The sequence below is a fragment of the Squalius cephalus genome (assembly GCF_949319135.1).
Source record: "Squalius cephalus genome assembly, chromosome: 22".
In the NCBI taxonomy this organism is placed as follows: domain Eukaryota; kingdom Metazoa; phylum Chordata; class Actinopteri; order Cypriniformes; family Leuciscidae; genus Squalius; species Squalius cephalus.
This window is the reverse complement of record NC_137143.1, coordinates 15,281,074-15,301,797: the sequence shown is the minus strand read 5'-3', so window position 1 is coordinate 15,301,797 and position 20,724 is coordinate 15,281,074. Positions and strand designations below refer to the sequence as shown.

At 36.3% G+C, this 20,724-nt stretch overlaps 2 protein-coding genes across 4 annotated transcripts in view; one reads left to right on the top strand and one right to left on the bottom strand.

Annotated features, from left to right (window-relative positions):
• Positions 1–11,059, bottom strand: part of elovl1b (ELOVL fatty acid elongase 1b) — a 31,312-nt gene extending 20,253 nt beyond the window's left edge. Inside the window, exons 1-2 of one of the 2 annotated variants that reach the window (XM_079857072.1) lie at positions 10,376–11,059; positions 10,084–10,167 (exon numbers count right to left, since the gene is read on the bottom strand). The gene's annotated coding sequence lies outside the window, so the exon portion shown is untranslated. The remainder of the gene's footprint in view (positions 1–10,083; positions 10,168–10,375) is intronic. The other variant, XM_079857073.1, reaches the window with a different exon arrangement.
• Positions 11,060–11,182: 123 nt separating this feature from the next.
• Positions 11,183–20,724, top strand: mob3c (MOB kinase activator 3C). 2 transcript variants are annotated; one of them, XM_079857549.1, is made up of 4 exons: positions 11,183–11,423; positions 17,582–18,110; positions 19,179–19,381; positions 20,315–20,724. In XM_079857549.1, the coding sequence occupies exons 2-4, from the start codon at positions 17,693–17,695 to the stop codon at positions 20,342–20,344; spliced, it is 651 nt and encodes a 216-aa protein (XP_079713675.1). In that variant the 5' UTR covers positions 11,183–11,423; positions 17,582–17,692; the 3' UTR covers positions 20,345–20,724. The 2 variants fall into 2 exon arrangements, with proteins under 2 accessions (XP_079713675.1, XP_079713674.1); XM_079857548.1 differs by lacking the exon at positions 11,183–11,423 and adding an exon at positions 14,687–15,008.

The window sequence follows — 20,724 nt, the reverse complement described above, 5'->3', positions numbered from 1 at the left end:
GACAGCCCCTACTATTGGCTGTAGTCTTTAGCCTCTGGCCAAAAAATCCTCCGATGACGCAAAATCACGATTTTTGCGTCATCTGAGGATTTTTTTCAGACAAAAAATGCATAAATCTCTCGCCTCAGGGGGATATGAGGGTGGAAAGCACGGTAATTTGAAAATACTACAGGTTTTCTACTAATACAAAGCTTAATGCTAAATCCTGAAGTATCCCTTTAATTTAATTTTAGAGTAAAATTACTCTAGAGTTCTTGGAAGTGAAAAAGAACAAGTCATTGTAAAATTTGACAGTGAAAAACAGTAAATTGACATTCCCAGAATTCCCTGTGTGACTTCACATTTGATGTATTTTCGTTGAAAAAAATAGTTATGTACATTATGGTTTATGTTACATCTAATGTTGTTAAATCAATGTTTATTGCATTTTTTATGTCATGAGTGTAACTAAGTGTTAAACAATTAACAGTAATAACATAATAAACATAATCGTATTTTTACCATTTTTTACCGACCGATTTTTTTTTTGTGATAAACCAAATTTGATCAAACACATATTTATGCATGTTTTTTATTTTGTCATTCATGAAGTGATGCATATTTTGCTTTATAAACCACATGAAATAATTGGTAAGAATTAGATGATAGCAGCAAGATCTACAGTACATACAATCTCTACTCTCAGCTTTCCACCAGCATGGCACAGCGATAATGGTGAGGGCCATTAAAAAAAATAGTAATAATCTAACACCCAAGTCAATCCTATAGCAACCAATGCTGCTACACACCATAGAGTAAACACACACACTGATCTGATTTGATGACTAGCAATGTGAACATGCAGCTTAAGAGCATTGCAGAACCAACTTAGGATTTCCACACATCATCGAATTTGAACCTTGTGCTTCACCGCAAAGAGCTTTCAACAAGTCCATACAATATATGAAAATCTGTGACGTGACTGTGGATCAAAGAATTTATGAAGACATATTCAGGTTTGGTCTTGTTCCACAAGGTGTAGAGCTAGAGTGTAATCATTAACAAATTCAACGAACCACAGGGGATGGTCTACAGATGGTCTATTAAGAAAATCAATAACAATTTACACATTAGCAGATGCACAAAGATTACGAACAAGAATTTTTTCCACTCCCGGTGATCACAGCTTAAACGGACAACTGCTCAGTCGAACTAGAGGTTCGCAGGCTGCTTGTTAAGTGGGTGAAAGGTGAGATGCCTGAGGAAAAGTCCTCTCAGACTTTCGGAAACCAAGTTCACAGGTACAATACAAATACTTTGATAGATACTCATTGCAAACAGGAGATTGGTGTCACAGACCATTCAAGCTTGTTGGACCAGCTTGTGTGTCCACCCCCTTAAGGATGAGCAGTGTCTGTGTGTGTGTGTGTAAAACAGAGAAAGACTGTGGCTATCTTGATAACTAAATATTGTGAAATTTACACAGTATACTGCAGTGCTGCTTACAGGTACTGTTTTGTAAAAAAGTGAGGAAGCTGTTAAAAGAAGTGTAACATGATGTGTATGATAACGGGAAACCACTCACATGTAATAATTTATAATGTAATACATGACCTACTACTTCTGGCGAGATTCTGAAGTGTGCATTCGAAGGACACTTTACTATCCCATGAGGCCACAGGAGAGGATTTATGAATGGAGGTGAAGGGATGCAACTGATGCTGGTAGGTCACATGATAATGATAACTAGCGGATGTATTACATCCGGATTACATTCATAATACACAAATTCATACTATATAGAATATACTTTTTTAACAGTCGCGAAGTAAGTTCAAATTGAAATGTAGTACCTACTCAGACAGCACGCGATTTCTGACGTAGCTTGTCTGTTTGCGCTGCGCAAAGAGAAGTGCGCACTTCGCTTACGCAATCAGCACGTGATCAGCGCCGCGTCTCAGTTCACAGTGAATGAATGCAGTGAACTGGACATTTGGGAATGCAGTTATGAATAAAAGTATTGATTTCTTTTATTTCTTTCCCCAACAAATAAAAAAAAAATTCTTACTGACCCAAAACTTTTGAACGGTAGTGTTTAATGTTACAAAAGCTTTCCATTTCAGATAAATGCTGTTCTTTTGAAATTTCTATTCATCAAAGAATCCTGAAATAAAAATGCAAATAACTGTTTTCAACATTGATAATAATGATAAATGTTTCTTGAGCATCAAATCAGCATATTAGAATGATCACAGGAATAAATTACACTTTACTATATATTCACATAGAAAACAGCTGTTTTAAATTGTAATATTTCACAAGAGATGAGCAGAGGAGATTTCTTTTAAAAACATTCAAATAATAATAAAAAAAATTATATATAAATATATGGGATATATATATATATAAAAGCGCAATTTCATCAAGGGGAATAAGATTTGATCATAAGCTTTGCTGCAAAAGGAAGTGAAAATCTTGACCATATGACCGGCGTCATGGGTTTTTTGAAGTATCAGGCCATTTTGGCAAAGATTATGATGCCTTCAGTGTGTAAACTGAAGATTTACTGGATCACTGGACTAATGATCCCAAGCATACATCCAAATCTATCAAAGCTTGGTTCAGGGATCAGTTCTGAATGTTCTTGAGTTACCAGATTTATATTTGCTAGTAAATCTTAGGTGAGATTTGAAAGAAACAGTGGCAGCACGGAAACCAAAGAATATAATGAGTTGGAAGTTTTGCACACAAGGAATGGCCTAAGATTTCAGTAGAAAGTGTCAGAAGCTTGTGAGCACTTACAGGCAACGGTTATTGGAGGTTATGAAGAGTAAATGATTCTCTACAAAATTTGATTCTTGAGGGTTGCATAACTTTGTACATGGATGTTTAGAGCCAATTTGATATTTTTCAGAAACTCTCAGAATCACTCAAATGTAACCCTGGACCACAGTCACATGGGTCAATTTTTTATACATGAGATTTATACATCATCTGAAAGCTGAATAAATAAGCTTTCCATTGGTGTATGGTTTGTTAGGATAGGACAATATTTGGCCGAGATACAACTATTGAAAATCTGGAATCTGAGGGTACAAAAAAAAAATCTAAACATTGAGAAAATGGCCTTTAAAGTTGTCCATTTATGTTTGCGATGGTGCTGCATTCACTCAAAAAAATAAATGCTTTATATATTTATGGTAGGAAATTTACTACATATCTTCATGGAACGTGATCTTTACTTAATATCCTAATGATTTTTGGCATAAAAGAAAAATCGATAATTTTGACCCATACAATGTATTGTTGACTATTGCCACAAATATTTTGTGATCCAGGGTCACAAATGTGTATTAATAAACTTTCTATGATGGTTTACTGATGCTTTAGTTGAAGTGTTTTTGTTTACAAAACCAGAATGTCTTGCAGGTCAGAGGGGGTTCAATAATTTAGCAATCTAAACTGGAGCTGGGGAGGTGGAGGTTTTCTGATAGTGCTCCGCAGAACAAGCTTAAAGCGAACACTGAAATAGACTATTTAAATAGAGCAATGTTGAGGTTTTTTTTTTTTTTTACATAAAAATTTCACTTGGTTGTGTAATCTGACTGCCAAGAGTTAAGGAGATGTGAAAAAATGTGGTCCTCCTGTTATTTTATAGATGCAGAAAAAATTAGCATACTGTGCAAAAATGTACACTATATAGATAGTAGAAGTACTATGTTAGTATGCTATGCTAAAAGTGTGCTAGTTTTAAAAAAGTGCTTTCTGCTGGCCAAACAAGCCATGCTGGAAATGCCTGGAAATCTCCATCACAGTAAAATGTGCAAAATGTGAACCTTCATTAAGCATCTTGTCAGTAAAAGAAAACAAATGCTGATGAGAAAAGAGACGAGATGTTAACACAACAAATGGAATTTAACCACCCCCGCACCTGGACGTGACGTTTCATTAAGAGTCAACTGAATTTACGTTCAGAGAAGTCCTAAAAGGTGGTCAATTCGCCTCATTGGCACTGCTGAGAGTGTGTGAATTGAAGCAGAACAGAACTAGGCCACAAGAAGAACGATAAGGTTAAAGCATTTAATTTGTTCTCTTTTCTTGGGTCTGTCCTGATTTCTTATTACCCTATTTTTATATCTACTGTAACTGGCACACAAACACAGATGCATCCACAGTTGTATGCACACTGAAAGAAACTTTATTTGAACGATCTGTTCATATGAATTAATTAGTCAATTCTGCTCACGAGCATCTCAAAAGCAATGCATCTGATACCAGAAACCTGATATTTACTACAGTTTAGTTAGTAGTGATAAAGATATATATTCTGCCCTAAAAAAGCAAAACGCAGTAACATCAAGTTTTTATATTATTCTTTTTTTCTAATTAAGAAATGTTACTTGATCACCAAATCAGCATGCTTTCTGGATGATGTGACACTGAAGACTGGAGTAATACCTGCTGAAAATTCAGCTTTGCCATTAACAATTTTAAAATATATTAAAATAGAAAGCAGTTATTTTACATTAATACTGTTTTTACTGTATTTTTGATTAAATAAATGCAGCCTGCCTCAGTGAGGTACAAATTCTGCAAAACTACTATATGGAATTCTACAGATTTTTGAATTGAACTTCCACCCTCCTGGACATCTCAAACCCAGAAAACAAGTTACGAAAATTGCAAGTTTCATTCTTTTGAACAAAACAATCCAACAACTTCTATCAGATATTCGATCTGCGAGAAAGAACAAGACAGAACAGCTCTCCTACAAAGAAGTGAATCAAGAGCCACGTCAGTAACAACCCACAGCCAAGGAAATTACTTTCATTCCAGCTAGTCAAGACCAAAAACTTCACAAGCTTGACAGAAAAGACATCACTCAAGTTTTTTTCAGCTTACACACTTGGCTTATATTACTTATGACAAGTTTGCCAATCTGTAAATTCCTTTTTTAGCTCAACTAGGCCAACTAGAAACTGTTCCATACAAACTTTCTAAACACAAACACTCCCGGCCTTCCACTCATGTTCTCTTACTCAGAATGAATGGATATCTGGGACTCTCTTATTACAAATGGCCTCTGTGTTGAGAGATCTGCGGCGGTGAGGGTGTGGCTTCTGTAAACTTCAGTTGTGTTCACCTGAGGAGTAACCTGAGGACTTGAGCAACATACTGTACAGTTGTTTTCCGTTAGGATCAGTATTGTATGTTGAACAGTGGTCGACAGTAACAAATCATTTTTAATTCGTTACTGTACTTAAGTGGGCTACATTTAAGTATCTGTACTTTATCAGAGAATTTTTATGGGAAACTTTCACTTTTACTTTACTATATTCTAAGCTTGCTGCGATAGTCGGTGTTACCGGCGTTACACGCTGTGTGTTACATTGTGGTATAAAAAGTGTTGTTATTATTATTTTATACTACAATGATTATTATAATAATTCATATTAATAATAAAAACTTGAATAAAACGTTATACTACAATTATTATTATATTATTAATACAAGTACAGCAAACCTAGAGATAAAATTTTTTTTTTTTTAAATCATAATCACAACTTTCACAAAAATCCATAAATCAAACAACCCTAAATAGAGGTTAACCACTAACGACTGCTCTGCAGAATTAATGACAAAGAGTCGATTAAAATGTCAGCTGGTCTGAAGGTCACTGAATAATCCACACACTGCATGAGACTGTGATTACAGAGTGGTTAATAAATATGAGATGGTGTTGTTGAGGTAATTGTAATAAGTTACTTCAGCATGTGCAGTGTTCAGGGAGGTGAAAAAAAGAAAAAAAAAAAGCACGGCCCTGTTAGCAACTACTCCTGACTACTTATACGGCAAAAAACGTGTGTACAATAAATACTTGTTCACTCACACAAAATGGCATCATAAAAGACCCCATTCAGCTTCCTGTAGCTCAGGTTTCTGAAACTTTCTGTCTCGTTTTGGAAAGAATCAAGCCAATGTTATTCTGTAAACCATACAACATGGACCACACAGGCCAGGCCATCTTAAACCAGAGGAACACATGGTAAATCCATGCTGGGTGACCAGATACACCATCTTAAACCAGCAAACCAATTTAGGCTGGTTTAAAAGGGGTTAAAAATGTGTGTTTGTCTCAATCCAGCAACCAGGGGGAAAAAATGCTATCACATTTCACAAACTCCCTTTGTACCTCGCTGAGGGCTTTTACAACAAATGGCTCATCTAATAACAATGCTCCATGGAACCATGGCAACCCCTGAATAATGCTAATGCCAAGATACAAAAGTTTATTGTAATCTTGGCTATGAAGGGTCTGGTGACATTTCAAGAAAGACTTTAAGCAGTTATTGTTGCATTAAGAAGGTTAAATTAGCCTGTCAGTGCCAGGTATATGAACATTCAGCACCAAGAGTGTTTGCAAACAGGTATTTCTGCGGTACACAAGAAAAAAAAAAACATATCACTCAAACTTCATCACTCTACCAAAATAACCCAGTGCCTAACCAGTACGATACATGGCCCCTGTCAGGCCTCCAAAACCTCCAAAACACAAAACTAATCTGTCAAGACAGGCGCTCAATCAAACAGCCAGTGCAATACCTTCTTTCTTTGTAATGGAAACTTAAATGGATACTTGACCCAAAATGAAAATTGTGATCATCTACTCACCCGAACAGTGTTTCGGGGCCCTATATTCCAAGGATGCTCCTCAACAGTTTCTCTGTCAGAAAGATATCAGTTCTGCTGTTGTTCGTACCAGTAGTGATGTTGTACAATGAAGACATTGCCATGTCGGCAGAAATACAGTCATCAGCGTCCCAATGTCTAGTGAGCCAGCCAGGGTCCTTATCAGTGCCCGAATTCATGTACACAATATACTGATTCAAGACCTAGAAAGCTAGTGAGCTGATTGAGATGCACCCAAAGTCTTCTGAAGCCAGTGAATATATTAATAGATTTGTGCAAGGACCCGACTGAAATCTAAATTATAAATTAGTCATAGGATTTTGAAAGACATTTCATTTCTGGGTGAACTATGCCTTTAAGCGAAATGACCATTAGATAACCATTTTACTTTAAAATTGTATTATTAAGGTTGCTTATTTAAAAGGAGGGACCTAATTTTTAAGCAAATAAATTAAAAGTCCAGAAAATTATCCAACTTTCATACAACAACACTAATCTGGCCTGCCTGCCATTATCTGTATCAATCAAATCAGTAAAACTACTCACAAATATTTAAACAGGTGCTCTCCCTGAAATAATCTAGATACCAGACTACTGAGACAATTGAAAAAACAATTGAAAAAAAAGTGTGCGAGCTGTCACATTAAGTACGAGCTCTGATGCGTCTTACTCAGCGCTGTTTCATGAGAGGAATGAGTGAGGAACGAGTATGTCACAGGGGAATGCCTCGTTTCAGGAATGAATGGAATTAAACTACAATGTGATTGTTTGATTCAGCAAGGCTGAGCAATGTGTTTGGAGTGCAGGTGTGTAGAGAGTCAGCGTTTACACCTTACGCATTGAAACACTGTCAATAACACATGCACCAAACATTATCACTGCTCTCTTATTTTCATTTTTGGGTGAACTAACCCTTTAAGTATGTCTTTATCACATGATTTTACAGCAATGTCACATCAGGTTGGCAAATACATTAATTCTGAAATGTCACAATGACCATGCTAATAGTCTCATTTGAAATCAATTACACATTCAAAATGCTCATATTTTGCATATTTTTAATTTAATAAAACAAAAATCATTATAAATGATCATCAACATAACAATTTGTGTGAAAATGAATTTCCATTTCTGGTTAATTTCTCTCACACTGCATGAACTCCGAGTCTAAAAGCTGTTGGTAATGTTCTCCAGCATCATTTTCAAAATGATTCAAAGAGCATCTTGTGCTTCAATGGAAGAAAATCTGGTCTTTTGTACAAACAAAGGAATTCACATGGTCAATGTCACAACTTTATTTATTTGATCTAGAAATTGTACAGAATCTTATTCCTTTTGCATAATCAACTTTAAAACATGACTTTGTGCACTTCTGCACAATTCTAAAAACTTTTCTGTTGCAAGGTTTAAATTAGATTTTGCATCACACAAAACTATCCAAAATCTCATTACAGTCATTACAAAAGAGAACTTCCCAGTCTCTCTTCTGTGAACAACTGGCAAAAAAAAGAGAAGTTGGGATTTTGCATTAAAACTGCGATGCAACAGAAGAGGCGTCAGAAATTCTCTTCCGTAACGTGATGTACATCCGAGTGTCATGGATTATCAAAAAATTTGACTAAATGATTGAAGAAGTCCTGCATACGCCACCAGAGAGTGTATGTCGTTTCACTGGAAGGTCCAGGTATGACATTTCTATTAAACATTATTAAATTAACGAAATGCATGCATTGCTGAATCATTAACAATTAGATTTATAATATGCATTTATAAAACCGACGGGGTGAACAAACATTCATTTCATGCCAACTTTAAAGATTAATCTTATGAACTCATTGCATTCCTTAGACACAATGTTCCAAAAAACTCTAGTGAGTCTTATCAAAGTTCATTAGATGTCACTGAACATGCACACTGAAATATATCCAACAATGCATACAACAGTAAACCATCAAGTGAAACTTGACTAATATAAGTGTTCCTAAGTTCCTATTCTCGGCCATCGTAAGTACGAGAATACCTTCCAGCCTACAAAGAGAATGCAAAAGGTTAATGGGTGTTTACTGAACACACAAACTAGGCAAGGTGTCATTCATCTCTTTGGCGGAAACTAACAGAACTCTAAAGAGGAAACTTACAAAACACTTAGCAAGTGAAACAATCTTTCAACACACTAACAGCTAAGATGGAGCTCTTCTCTTAGGTTCGATTAAAATATCAGCAGTTCGAAGGAGAATACAGCAGTATACGGGGTCTAACAGTTCATTCAATAAGCAATTCAATGGAAAAATAAACTTAAGGTAAACATACATTGTGTTACAAGACACATCACTTATCCGTATGGTTAACACCTCATAAGTTTACACTGTAAACAAGTCAGTAAACAAGCTTCTTATTTTAACGTTACGAAGCATTACCAGGAGGAACAGGTCACCTTCACTTTGCCTTTGTCCAAGGTTAAACATTTCTGAAAGGGAGAGATCACCAATGTCTACAGGAAAGTAAACGAGAGGAAAAGTATGCCACCTCTTCAGATGTAGAATTACAATACACACAAGTGGTGCTTCAATGGATAGTTCACCCTAAAATTTTAATTTGGTTATCATTTAAGTTTGGAATGACATGAGCCGGAGTAAATTATCATTTTTGGGGTGAACTATCCCTTTAAAATTGAACTTGTAATCTATTTAAACAGTCTATCGTTATGACGCAAGCAACTTTAGGAAGCTGAAAGAAGAGTGATTTACAGTGTCTATGTTTCACTAATATCACTCTCAAACGAAACATATGTGCTTGTTTCTGTAGCTCAACCGTATGGGTCTAGTAAGTGGGATTAATTTCCAGGGAACACTGTACGTCGCTTCAGATAAAAACTGTGACAGGCAGCTTGACAACATACAGACTTAAAAAACACAGTCCCTGTAGAAACAAGCAGACACAGGAAAGCAAGGCCCCCACAGGAAGTCAGCTTGTGTCCACTCTGCGATCACAGCAAAATCGAGACTACGCTTTGACAGAATGCACAATATACACAAACACCTTTGAAAAATATGTGGATAAAAGTAAAACTGAAACACTACATATTTGATCATGTTTGAGTCAGTCTGCTAACATGAAGAATAGTGAATAAACTTGAGTCTGTCTCCATCACTAAACCACTTTACTTACAGTCTTCATTATTCATCTTTCTTGATATTACTTCTGCAATTTATTTGTTTTGTTAAAATTGAATTGCTCCTTTCTCGGTGCTCTACACTGTTACTGTATTGTTTTAATAATATAGTTACTTTAATAATAATAATACTTTATCTATTTGCTCTGATGCTATTATTACATTGCATAATTTGTCACCGTACGAATTCATGCTGGCAATACAAATGTGGTTTAGTAGAATTGAACTATGGAAAAACTCACCTGTAACGGGTTTAGTGCTCGGGCTCTAACAGCGGATCGTTTAAACGCTTTTGGCTCTTCGGATCTCGACTTCTTGCGACACACCTTGAACAAAAGACAGGAAACAACGCGAAGCTGAAATTAAACCAATGGCAGCCTTTCAGAGGCGGAGTAAACAGAAGTTGCTGTAACGTTACTTCTTCAAAATGTCACTGTTCTGCGTCAAACCACGTGGGAACCGCAAAGTCCATTGTTAAAGTCATTTCACGAATTAAAGTTTTTACTAATTTTCCCTTCCTATGTACAGACCAACCTGTGAAATGATGAAGCAGGGCTCCAGTCCTCTTCAGGTGGGAATGATGGTTCTGTCGTCCTGCCCTGCTCACGAAAACCAACTGTACTTTCGTGTTTTCCCTCAGGTGTTTTGTAGGCTCAACCCAGCCCTCTGAGAGAGAGAGAGAGAGAGAGAGAGAGAGAGAGAGAGAGAGAGAGAGAGAGAGAGAGAGAGAGAGAGAGAGAGAGAGAGAGAGAGAGAGAGGCACAGGCTGTGTCTCAAGACCTACTGGAATTTTTGGGCATCGTCTCTTTCTGTCTTGGTAGGTGGCACAAGGTTTTTGAGACACAACCATACAGTGGCAAAACAGCCAGATGAATAAGGCTAACGTTACTGTACATCTGTTATCATTTCACTTTCACTCTCTTCATACGCTAAGTATGTCAACAATATAAATTACATTGAATATCTATCTATCTATCTATCTATCTATCTATCTATCTATCTATCTATCTATCTATCTATCTATCTATCTATCTGTATGTCTATCTATCCATCAGTGACGGCTCGTCAGGGGAGGCAATGGGAGAAAGACGATTTAATGTTAATAAAACTCCCAGTTATTCATTTCATTTCATCTCAGAATATTACTGAAGTCGGAACCACCGCTGCTCTTCCCCTATGTGCCGAATCTGCCGATGTAATTACAGTCGTTCAGAAACTGTGCTGAAGCCTGAAGCGAGTCTGGGGAGCAGGAGAAGGGAGGGGGATGCAAATCCAGAGCCGGGGACTTGTGCCTCCGTTGGTGATAAACATTATCCAATCACCATCGAGTATTCCACTTTCAGCGGCTAGAGTGTTGAGAAAAACACATGACAGAGGACGCTTGTCCCCCTTGGTATATCAACCAATCATTGTAGGGACGTAAATTACGTGACATTAGTTTGAACTTCTAGCGCTGATGGAGAGAGTAGAGATATTGAATTGGAATATTTCAATATTTCTATCAGCTTCGCTAAACGGCAAAACGTATTATAACACGGACATTTAAAAGGACAGAAGGATGATTTTTTTCTTCAAGTGCTAGGTGAGTGAAATTCTATCTATCTATCTATCTATCTATCTATCTATCTATCTATCTATCTATCTATCTATCTATCTATCTATATATCTATCCTTTAAAGCTTGGCTTATTTGTATCTGTCTGTTCTGTCCATCTATTTGTTTCTTAAGGCACTGGGTCACATTCTCGAGAATTACTGAAAGCTGTGGTACATTAATGTCTGCAGCTGATATGAAAATGAAATAAACATTAGTGGAACATTAGACATTAACTATTTTCATTCACTGCTTTGCTCTGTATTCCCTGATTAAATCTAAGGTATAGGCTGTACCACACAAAGTAGACTTTCTTCATGATTGGTAGGCTAAGACATGTGTCATTTTACTAAACCTTATTACTGTCATTCATGTTACATTAAAGGAGAACTCCGGTCAATTTTAACATTGAGCTCATTTTTTTGTCAATTTGGAGTGCTGTCAATACAGAGAACAACGACAAAAATCGGTGTTGCCTACACCGAGTTATCCTCTTTTTAAAATTTGCACCCTGTTGACTTCAATGGGGCAATATTTAAACCTGCTTTTAGCCTCTTAACATCCTTGATGTGTCATTACAAGTGCACAGGTCATGTGAGTGATTCCTTCGGAGTGAACGCGGGTCAATCTGACTGCAGTAGATGTGAAAGATATGAATAAAAATGATATTTATTTAGCCAGCGCTCATACCTGTATTTACATCCTGTTTTCGGTCAAAGTCCACAGTAATCGATTGTCGAGTTCACGCGCATGATCATAGGTAGGCTACTAAACCAATGCGCGTGAACTCGACAGTCGATTACTATGGACTTTGACCGAAAACAGGATGTAAATACAGGTATGTGCGCTGGCTGAAATAACATCACTTTTATTCATATCTTTCACATCTACTGCAGTCAGATTGACCCGCGTTCACTCTGAAGGAATCACTCACATGACCTGTGCACTTGTAATGACACATCAAGGATGTTAAGAGGCTAAAAGCAGGTTTAAAACTTGCCCCATTGAAGTCAACAGGGTGCAAATTTTAAAAAGAGGATAACACGGTGTAGGCAACACCGATTTTTGTCGTTGTTCTCTGTACTGACAGCACTCCAAATGTACAAAAAAATTAGCTCAATGTTAAAATTGACCGGAGTTCTCCTTTAAGTCAAAACATCCAGAATTGCATAGACCTAAGCTAAGGGTAATTGCTATATGTATGACAAGTTAGATGAACAGCACAGATAAGACACTTGAAATTATGTCGGGGTAACAGTTGCCCAGGATAACAGGTCAATAAACTGACCTAATTTTAATTAAACTCTGTAATTCCTTTCATTTTTATTTAAATTCACCCCAAAAAAGTTAAATATTTGTACTTGTTCGTTCATATTCAAGTAATATTGCAAAATAAACCCCACAAGTTGTGAGACAAACTGCAAAATTTGTACGTTTTAAAAACTAAAAATGAATCTAGGCTCGGGGTCAGGTATTACATGACAACGATGCCCTGCAGAGACCAAAGCCCAGTCCAGTTTGATGAACATTTGAAGAAAGAAGTTTTAGTTTTGAAACATCTGGTTTCAGGTCATAAATTGTCCAACTGGCACAGCTGGTTTAGGATGTCCTGAAAAGAAAGTACATAAAGAACTTTCTGCCTACGTCACAAACATGCATATAAATAGCAAACACTGCAAAAAATCACTGGCACATATTTCTTGAAGATCTAGTTTTTGATCTGTAACATAAATATTTCAGGTACAAACAACACACCCACTGTTGAACAAATTTGGAAAATTGTAGAAATATAATTTGCATAGATTTAGAATAGACACGAGACAAATTCTATGCCTCAGTAAATGTGAAAACATTGTACTTTATTTCATTTTTTACAAAACAATTAAACATATGTCTCATATAGGCCTAAACAAAAACACACAAAAACATTTTTTTAATGTAAATTTCCATTAATCATATTCATCAAGCATATCCCAATTATCTTCATTACTCAAGAGATAAAGATTCTCCAAGTTTTTTTTTTTTACTTACTTTATACTTTAAAATAATTCAAACCCAAGGTCAATGATTGTGCCACTTAATAATTTGTTAAATATTTATTTCCATCTAGTGGTCACTAACAGTAATTACATTACTTCACAATTGTGCTCAGAGTGTTTAGTTCTTCTGATAGTAACTGATTATATGTAATATGGATTACGTAATCAGATTTCAAACATTAAATTCTTGTAATTAGATTATATTATGTTAAATATCATAATCAGACAGTTACTTTTTATTGATGACAAGATTACTCAACATTCACAAAATGGCAATAAATTATACAGAATTCATTGATTCTCCTTAATTGTTGTTTTTATCTTTTTAAATGTTCTTTTCTAAAATAATATATGTATATAAACTTGCTTGTTCAGAAAGTCTTCCAGTTTTGTGGAATTGCACACACAAACTAGTAAGGCCACACAACATAAAAATAAAATATTTCATCTTTTTGTTAGTTAGTGTTTTATTTTGATTGTTTTTATTATAAAATTACTTATTTTAAGTTTTTTTTTTTTTTTTTTTTTTTTTTTTTTTTTTTTAAGATTTGATTAATTATTCGCTTTTTAAAAAAAACCTCTGCAGTTCCTTCCCAAACCATAGTTTGGGAAACCCTGATAATGTAAAATCTAATGCAATTCATGTTGTTGATGACAAAAAGTGAATTTTTCTTTCTCGTTGTATTTTTTATCATTATGGTACAAGATTATACTATTCAAATCAAAGTTATAAACAAGTTCGGTCAAAAGTAATCTAAAAGTAATCAATAAAGTAGTCAGATTACATTACCTAAAAATGTGTAATGTAATAGATTACATTACAATTTTTATCATGTATTTTGTATTCAGTAGTACAATTTGTAAGTAAAAAAAAAGTTTTATCTAAAGATAAAACCTAATTATCTGCAAAAAACTTGGCATCTTAAATCTGGCGTCTTCACAATGAATTCTAAACTTTTAGACAAATTAAAAAAAAATTTTTATATATATATATATTTAAATTATATTATAAGTTAGTGAAAAATATGGGCCAAATGTTCTATTCAGATGGTCTGAGAAAGTGTGAAGTTCCAGTCCTCATGTTTGAAGTTTTAAGCACAATGGAGTTTGGGGGGGGGGGGGGGGGGGGGGTTGCTGGGCAGGGCAAAGGATGTGGCTTGATGTGGGACTGGACTTCACAGACTGATGCTCCTCCCACCACCAATGAAATCTTTCCTTTTAACTTCACACGACACGCACACACAGGCACACAAAAACAGACAACAGGGCCTACCAGACAAAATCAGGATATGACATCATACACAGGAAGGGAAGCCAAGTAACTTTTCAGCTTGTTGTTTTTACTCTATACTGTATTCTTAACTGAGTTTTGGAGGGATAAGACCGGCTGATGAGTGGGAAAGGGAAAGAATCCTCACAAGACAATTTGGATTTTAACTGTTCCCTCTTGGAAAGAACAGGAGCCAGAGGAATTCTTTTCAAGTTTCCCACAACATTCCAAGTGTCTACAGCGGGACTAAAGCCAGATTCTTTAGGTAGGGACCTTAAAATCTCCAGTTTTACTTGCCTTCTTTTCATTAATAAGATGCTACTTTAGTTTTCATGATCTGTGTTAATGTGGTAATGTCAGAGCTCATGTGCCGTGGGGGCTCAGAGAAAGCGTGATCAGACACGTCAGTGTTTGACGTGATTGTTGGAGGGGTGGACAAATAACTCCTCTGTCCTATGGTTCCATATTGAATTAATTGAGTTCAAACCAACCTCTGCAACTGTGTCTATTATAAAGTCTTTACTTGAGAATATTTAACACGTTGGTTAGAAACGGGGATATGTCTATTTCATAGAATTGAAAAATATATAGAAGAGAGTAAATCAAGTAGCCTAGGCTGTTTTAAGTGCAATACTGTGATATGCATTATCAGTTACAGCAACAAATGCCAGAAACAGACTTATGAGAACTCTAAAATGTTCCTGCAAAATATATCTCAACATTGGCTATGAGAGGTATAAGAGAAACTTTAACAGTTTATCTAGTAACCAGGCTTTCTGTGAATACATATATGGGAGGAGAGAGAAAGAGAGAGGGAAAGAAAAACAAGACTTATCAAAAATAGACAAAGAAAGGATGGACTCAATCATGGATACACAGTCAGGACGTTAAATGAAAACAGAGAGGCAGGGTTTGATTGTACGGCTGCAGAGACACTCTTAAGAGTCCCTCCAAAACACATCTCATTTCAGCCACTTCGAACAAACAGGAAGTTATGATAATGGTGATGTGGATAAAACAACGCAAATGGAAACTTAATGCATAGAGAGAATTAAATGAATTGTTTGCTTGTAGTGGTCTATTTATGGAGTTTATATGCATTACCATTCAAAAGTTTGGGGTCAGTAAGTTCTTTTAAAGAAATTAATACTTTTGTTCAGCAAGGATTCAATAAATTGATCAAAAGTGACAGTAAAGACTTTTATAATGTTATAAAAGATGTCTATTTCAAATAAATGCTGTTCTGTCATGACAACTCTCTGAGAGATTGGCATGGTAATGGATATGGCAATGTTAATGTATTTGGTCTTGCCGGAATAGATGTGCTACGCTGCTGCTGCAGAGCATACCGAGACTTGCTAATGCCAATACATACACGACACGCTGCTGTGAGCATGTTAGACGTGCTGCTGCTGTATAATATAGCAATTACCCATAGCAGATCTATACAGGTGGAGCTGGGGAAGGTGGAGGGTTTCTGAAAGCGCGCTGCAGACTGCTAACAGCAACACTAACGGTATTTGTTTGAATGTTGAGCCGCAGCCATAGACAGTAAAAGAAATGGACACAGCGACCCCATTGGATTCAACGGAGAAAAGTGAAGTCAATTAGAAGCTCTCACTTCCTGATGGTCGAGCGTACTGCGCAGACTCAAACTGAGCTTGACGACGTAGATGTGACGTGAGCAACCCGTCTGTTTTCTATTAGCTGTGCCAAGAGAAATCTGAATCATTCCCTTCCGAAACTTGCAGAGACGGAGAGTGTGAGTAGGAGGTGTCCATGAGCTAGGAGCAGGAGAAACTTTTGCTATGTATTCTGATTAATTATTTTGTCATTTTGCCTCCACGTCCCCCCGATTGCCCGCGAGCTTCTCCTCCTGTCTGTCCATACGGTAATTCTACTGTGCGACAGAGAGTCGAGTGGTTATGGCGCAATCGTTAGCCTATTTTTACAAAAACGGCTTCTACGGAGCCATAATGTAAGATACAAGGTAATGGAGCCTTTTATACATTTTCGTGTTTCTTTATAAATAAATAATGGACAAATGGAGTCTTTAAACGCCTCAGATGTAAAATTCGCTGTCAAAGTGACGCCAAAATGAATGGGAGTCAATGGAATGCTAACAGCAGGTGATGGTCTGCTAATCAATGGCGGCGCCCGGGGAAGCTTCAATGTTTTATGAAACATTGGCCCCCTGGCCGCAGCTCATTGGCCGCTGATGCAAGAGCAACCAATCAGCTGCGCTAATGTAGATGACGATGCAATCGCTACCAAATGAGTTAAGGACCTATCAGCCTGCGCCATCTAGAGTTTCATGCCAGAACTTGGTATATCTTTTAAACTTTATATTCATCAAAAAATTCTGGAAAAAAAAATTATTACAGAAATGTAGAATATAATAATAGAAATATAATATATTCGCCAGGAGTGGCATAAATTCGACCTACAACAATGTGACCGACTGTTAGGGAGCATGCCAAGACGCATGAAAGTATTGTGTTGTTTAAAAATGAATATAAAATTGTTTTCTTTGCATGATTCACGGTCTGAAAACATGGCATATTTTTTTGTCATTTTGAAAAGTAAAAGTAATCTTTGTAATCTTTTTTTTGTAAAGTTTCTGCATTCTCTGCAAATAAATGCTCTAAATGACAATGACAAATGTTGTCAGTAGTTTGTAGAATAAATCAAAAATGTTAATTTTACTCAAACAGATAAATATGCATATCAATAATAAATCCAGAGAAACTGCTAATTTTGCAGTGGTCTCTTAATTTTTTCCATATATTTAAATATATATATAAGAGAGGCATTGCTTTACTTTCTTCTTCTCTCTAGAAACTTCCTTATCGGATGGGACGAGGGCCCAGGGAATCATAAGAGTCAACATTCACAACTGGCCAGATCCTGACTGGATCTGACTCCTCCATCACCCTGCTCAGTTCAGCAATGGCTCTGTGCTTGGGTCAGGTTTTCAGCAAAGACAAAACATTCCGGCCTCGAAAGCGTTTTGAACCTGGGACCCAGCGTTTTGAGCTGTACAAAAGAGCCCAAGCGTCTCTGAAATCAGGCCTTGACCTGAGGAAAGTGGTGCAGCTGCCCGATGGGGAGAACATTAACGACTGGATAGCTGTGCACGTGGTGGATTTCTTCAATCGAATCAACCTCATCTACGGGACCGTGAGCGAGTTCTGCACTGAGAAGAGCTGTCCCATCATGTCTGGAGGGCCACGATATGAATACAGGTGGCAGGATGGGGATCAATACAAGAGGCCCACCAAACTGCCTGCTCTTATATACATGAACCTCCTGATGAACTGGATCGAGTCACTCATCAATAATGAGGACATCTTTCCTACACGAGTAGGTCTGTGATGTCAAATGTGTTTTCCTGACATCTTCATTGCTGGGATAGGGCTACTAGTGCAGTCTGTTAATGACGTGATGCTAATTTATTTTTTGTTAATTGCTAAATTAATCATTTGATATAGGGGGTACAAAAAATATCAGGGTGCATAACTCTCCTAATATCATAATGAGGAAACATGCCATTAAAACAATGAAATTCTTGAAAAGAAAACCTTAGTGAGAAAAAGAAAACCTTATAGTTTGGCATTATTATATATATTTTTTTCTTAGCAAAACTGCTTCACTGCTTATTAATATATTTGAAAAACCTTTTTGAGTTGATAGTACAACCAACATGCAAACATTTTCAGAAAAAAAAACATAACACAGGAAATGATATCATAAAGCAGACCCCTCCTGGCTCTATCCAGATCAAAATTATTATTCAACCTTTTTAATGACCCTAACATAATGATATTTTTATGAATTCATATTTCTTTTTATAAAAAATACCCTAAAATATATTTAACACGTATATTCACAGTATGGGAAAATATGTTATTACTTAAACCCCATTTTTAGAGTCATAAAAAATATGAAACCAACATGAATACAAAGAGTACATTTTTTACCAGGTTTTCCAATCTTTTCAGACTCCTGCATTTGTGACCTTTTTATTGTTTCAGTAAGTAGCTTTGAAAACCTTAGCGTATTAATGCAACTGAAAAGAAATAGGACAAAAATATTTAGACAGAAATATCCAGTTAAGTTTCTCAGGAATTCCTGTATGATTTGTGGGGCCAGGGAACACAAGACACATACTTCTGTCTGGTAAAAAAAAAAAAAAAAAAAAAAATTTGCTGGATAGAGTTACAGAAGCTATACTAGCACTGCCAACAATTCATAATTCCACAGGCTGAACTATTTGCTAAAACCCTTGAGAAATACTCAGTAGGCTTTTTCTCCTTAAATACCATTTGAATTTTCACATGGAAGAAAATCACACAGCACAAGTCTACCATTTTGAAATGTGTTTATGATACAAAGCAATGTGATGAGGTTGACACTGGTTTTCTTCTGTTTTTAGGAGTCCCTTTTCCAAAGAACTTTCAGCAGGTGTGCAAAAAGATTCTGAGTCGGTTGTTTCGGGTGTTTGTACATGTGTACATCCATCACTTTGACATGATCTGTAGTATGGGGGCTGAGGCTCACATCAACACCTGCTACAAACACTACTATTTCTTCATCTCTGAGTTCAGCCTAATCGACCACTCGGAGCTGGAGCCACTGGTGAGAGAGCTGCGCTTTCATTACTGTTATAGAGCAGAGGGGCATGAATGTTATGGACTGACCCTCAGTGAAGTAATAATAAATATTATTAGACACAAAATAATAAATGATGGTAGTGGCAATCAGTGTTGGGGGCAACACATACAAGTAACACGAGTTATGTAATCAGATTAGTAATGAGTAATGCAGTTACATCCTCAAATTTAGTTACTTGTTCAAATAAGAAACACAAGTTACTTTGTTTTTCTGTTTATTGACTTACACCTCTCCTGTCCCCGTGTTGAGAGAAATCGGGAGGAAGTGTAAACATGATGGTTATTGTAGTTCTAGACTAAATGTGAGCAGGCATTTACTCATCTCACTTGCACAAAAACACATTCAGTATTCCTCAAAATGAATAAAAACAGTGAAATGCAAACCTATAATAATTACATTTAAAATGACACAAATAAGTATTTAGTCTCACTTTATTAGCCATGTCTTTGCTGTAGGTAAAAAAATACTTTAGAGAAACATCACATTTGTGTTCCTTTTCTATTTTTTCTTTCTCTTGCATCATTCTGCAATCCAGAATGGCAGCACAACTGAAAGGTTTGAGGTGCACCCTCTACTGTACAGGCGTGATTTTGCATTTCCTTCAGCCTGAGGCTTATTCATTTCACTTATTTTTTTTTTTTTACATTTGCATAAAAATAGAACTTTTGTTTTTTTGTTATAAAAAAACAAACAAGCCCAGCCCAGGTAAGAAAAGTAACACAAAAGTAGCGTAACACAATTAGATTCTTTTTTAGGGAGTAGTAACACAATATTGTAATGCATTACTTTAAGAAAAACTTTCCCCAACACTGGTGGCAATTAGTGAATGCACTCAGCTTTAGCTAACTTGAAAATGTGGTATTTGTCCTGATAACTGGGTCTTTTCTGTCTTTACAGAAAGAAATGACAGAGAGGATCTGCCATTGAAAGATGTGGAGAATGGATGTGCATCCAAAAGCAACAAAAACTTCAAACATTCAGGCCAAAAGAATAATGTACTTGAGGTCTGATCTAAGATCAGGCGAGATCTGAGACTCACAAATGTGCTAAACGGCAATACAACTTTGCTTCAATATTTCTGAAATACTATGGGTCCAGCAATTCAATACATGTTCTAGAGACAGTAAATGTTTAAATTATATATCTCAGATTGTGCAGTATTGATATGAAATGATGCATTGATTGCTTAGTATTCTGCATACAGTTTTGAGCATTTCGCAATGTGACTTCAACGATACTTTAAAAATATTTGTCCCTGAGGGAAACTTGTCTTGAAATGGCATGTCTTAAACTTCTGCTGAGTTGGA

What these genes read in the sequence shown, in the direction of transcription:
- mob3c (XM_079857549.1), top strand. Translation starts at nt 17,693, where the DNA reads ATGGCTCTGTGCTTGGGTCAGGTTTTCAGCAAAGACAAAACATTCCGG. An exon ending in CATCTTTCCTACACGAGTAG is followed by an intron (nt 18,111 to 19,178) that starts GTCTGTGATGTC and finishes TTCTGTTTTTAG; the next exon opens with GAGTCCCTTTTCCAAAGAAC. An exon ending in ACTCGGAGCTGGAGCCACTG is followed by an intron (nt 19,382 to 20,314) that starts GTGAGAGAGCTG and finishes CTGTCTTTACAG; the next exon opens with AAAGAAATGACAGAGAGGAT.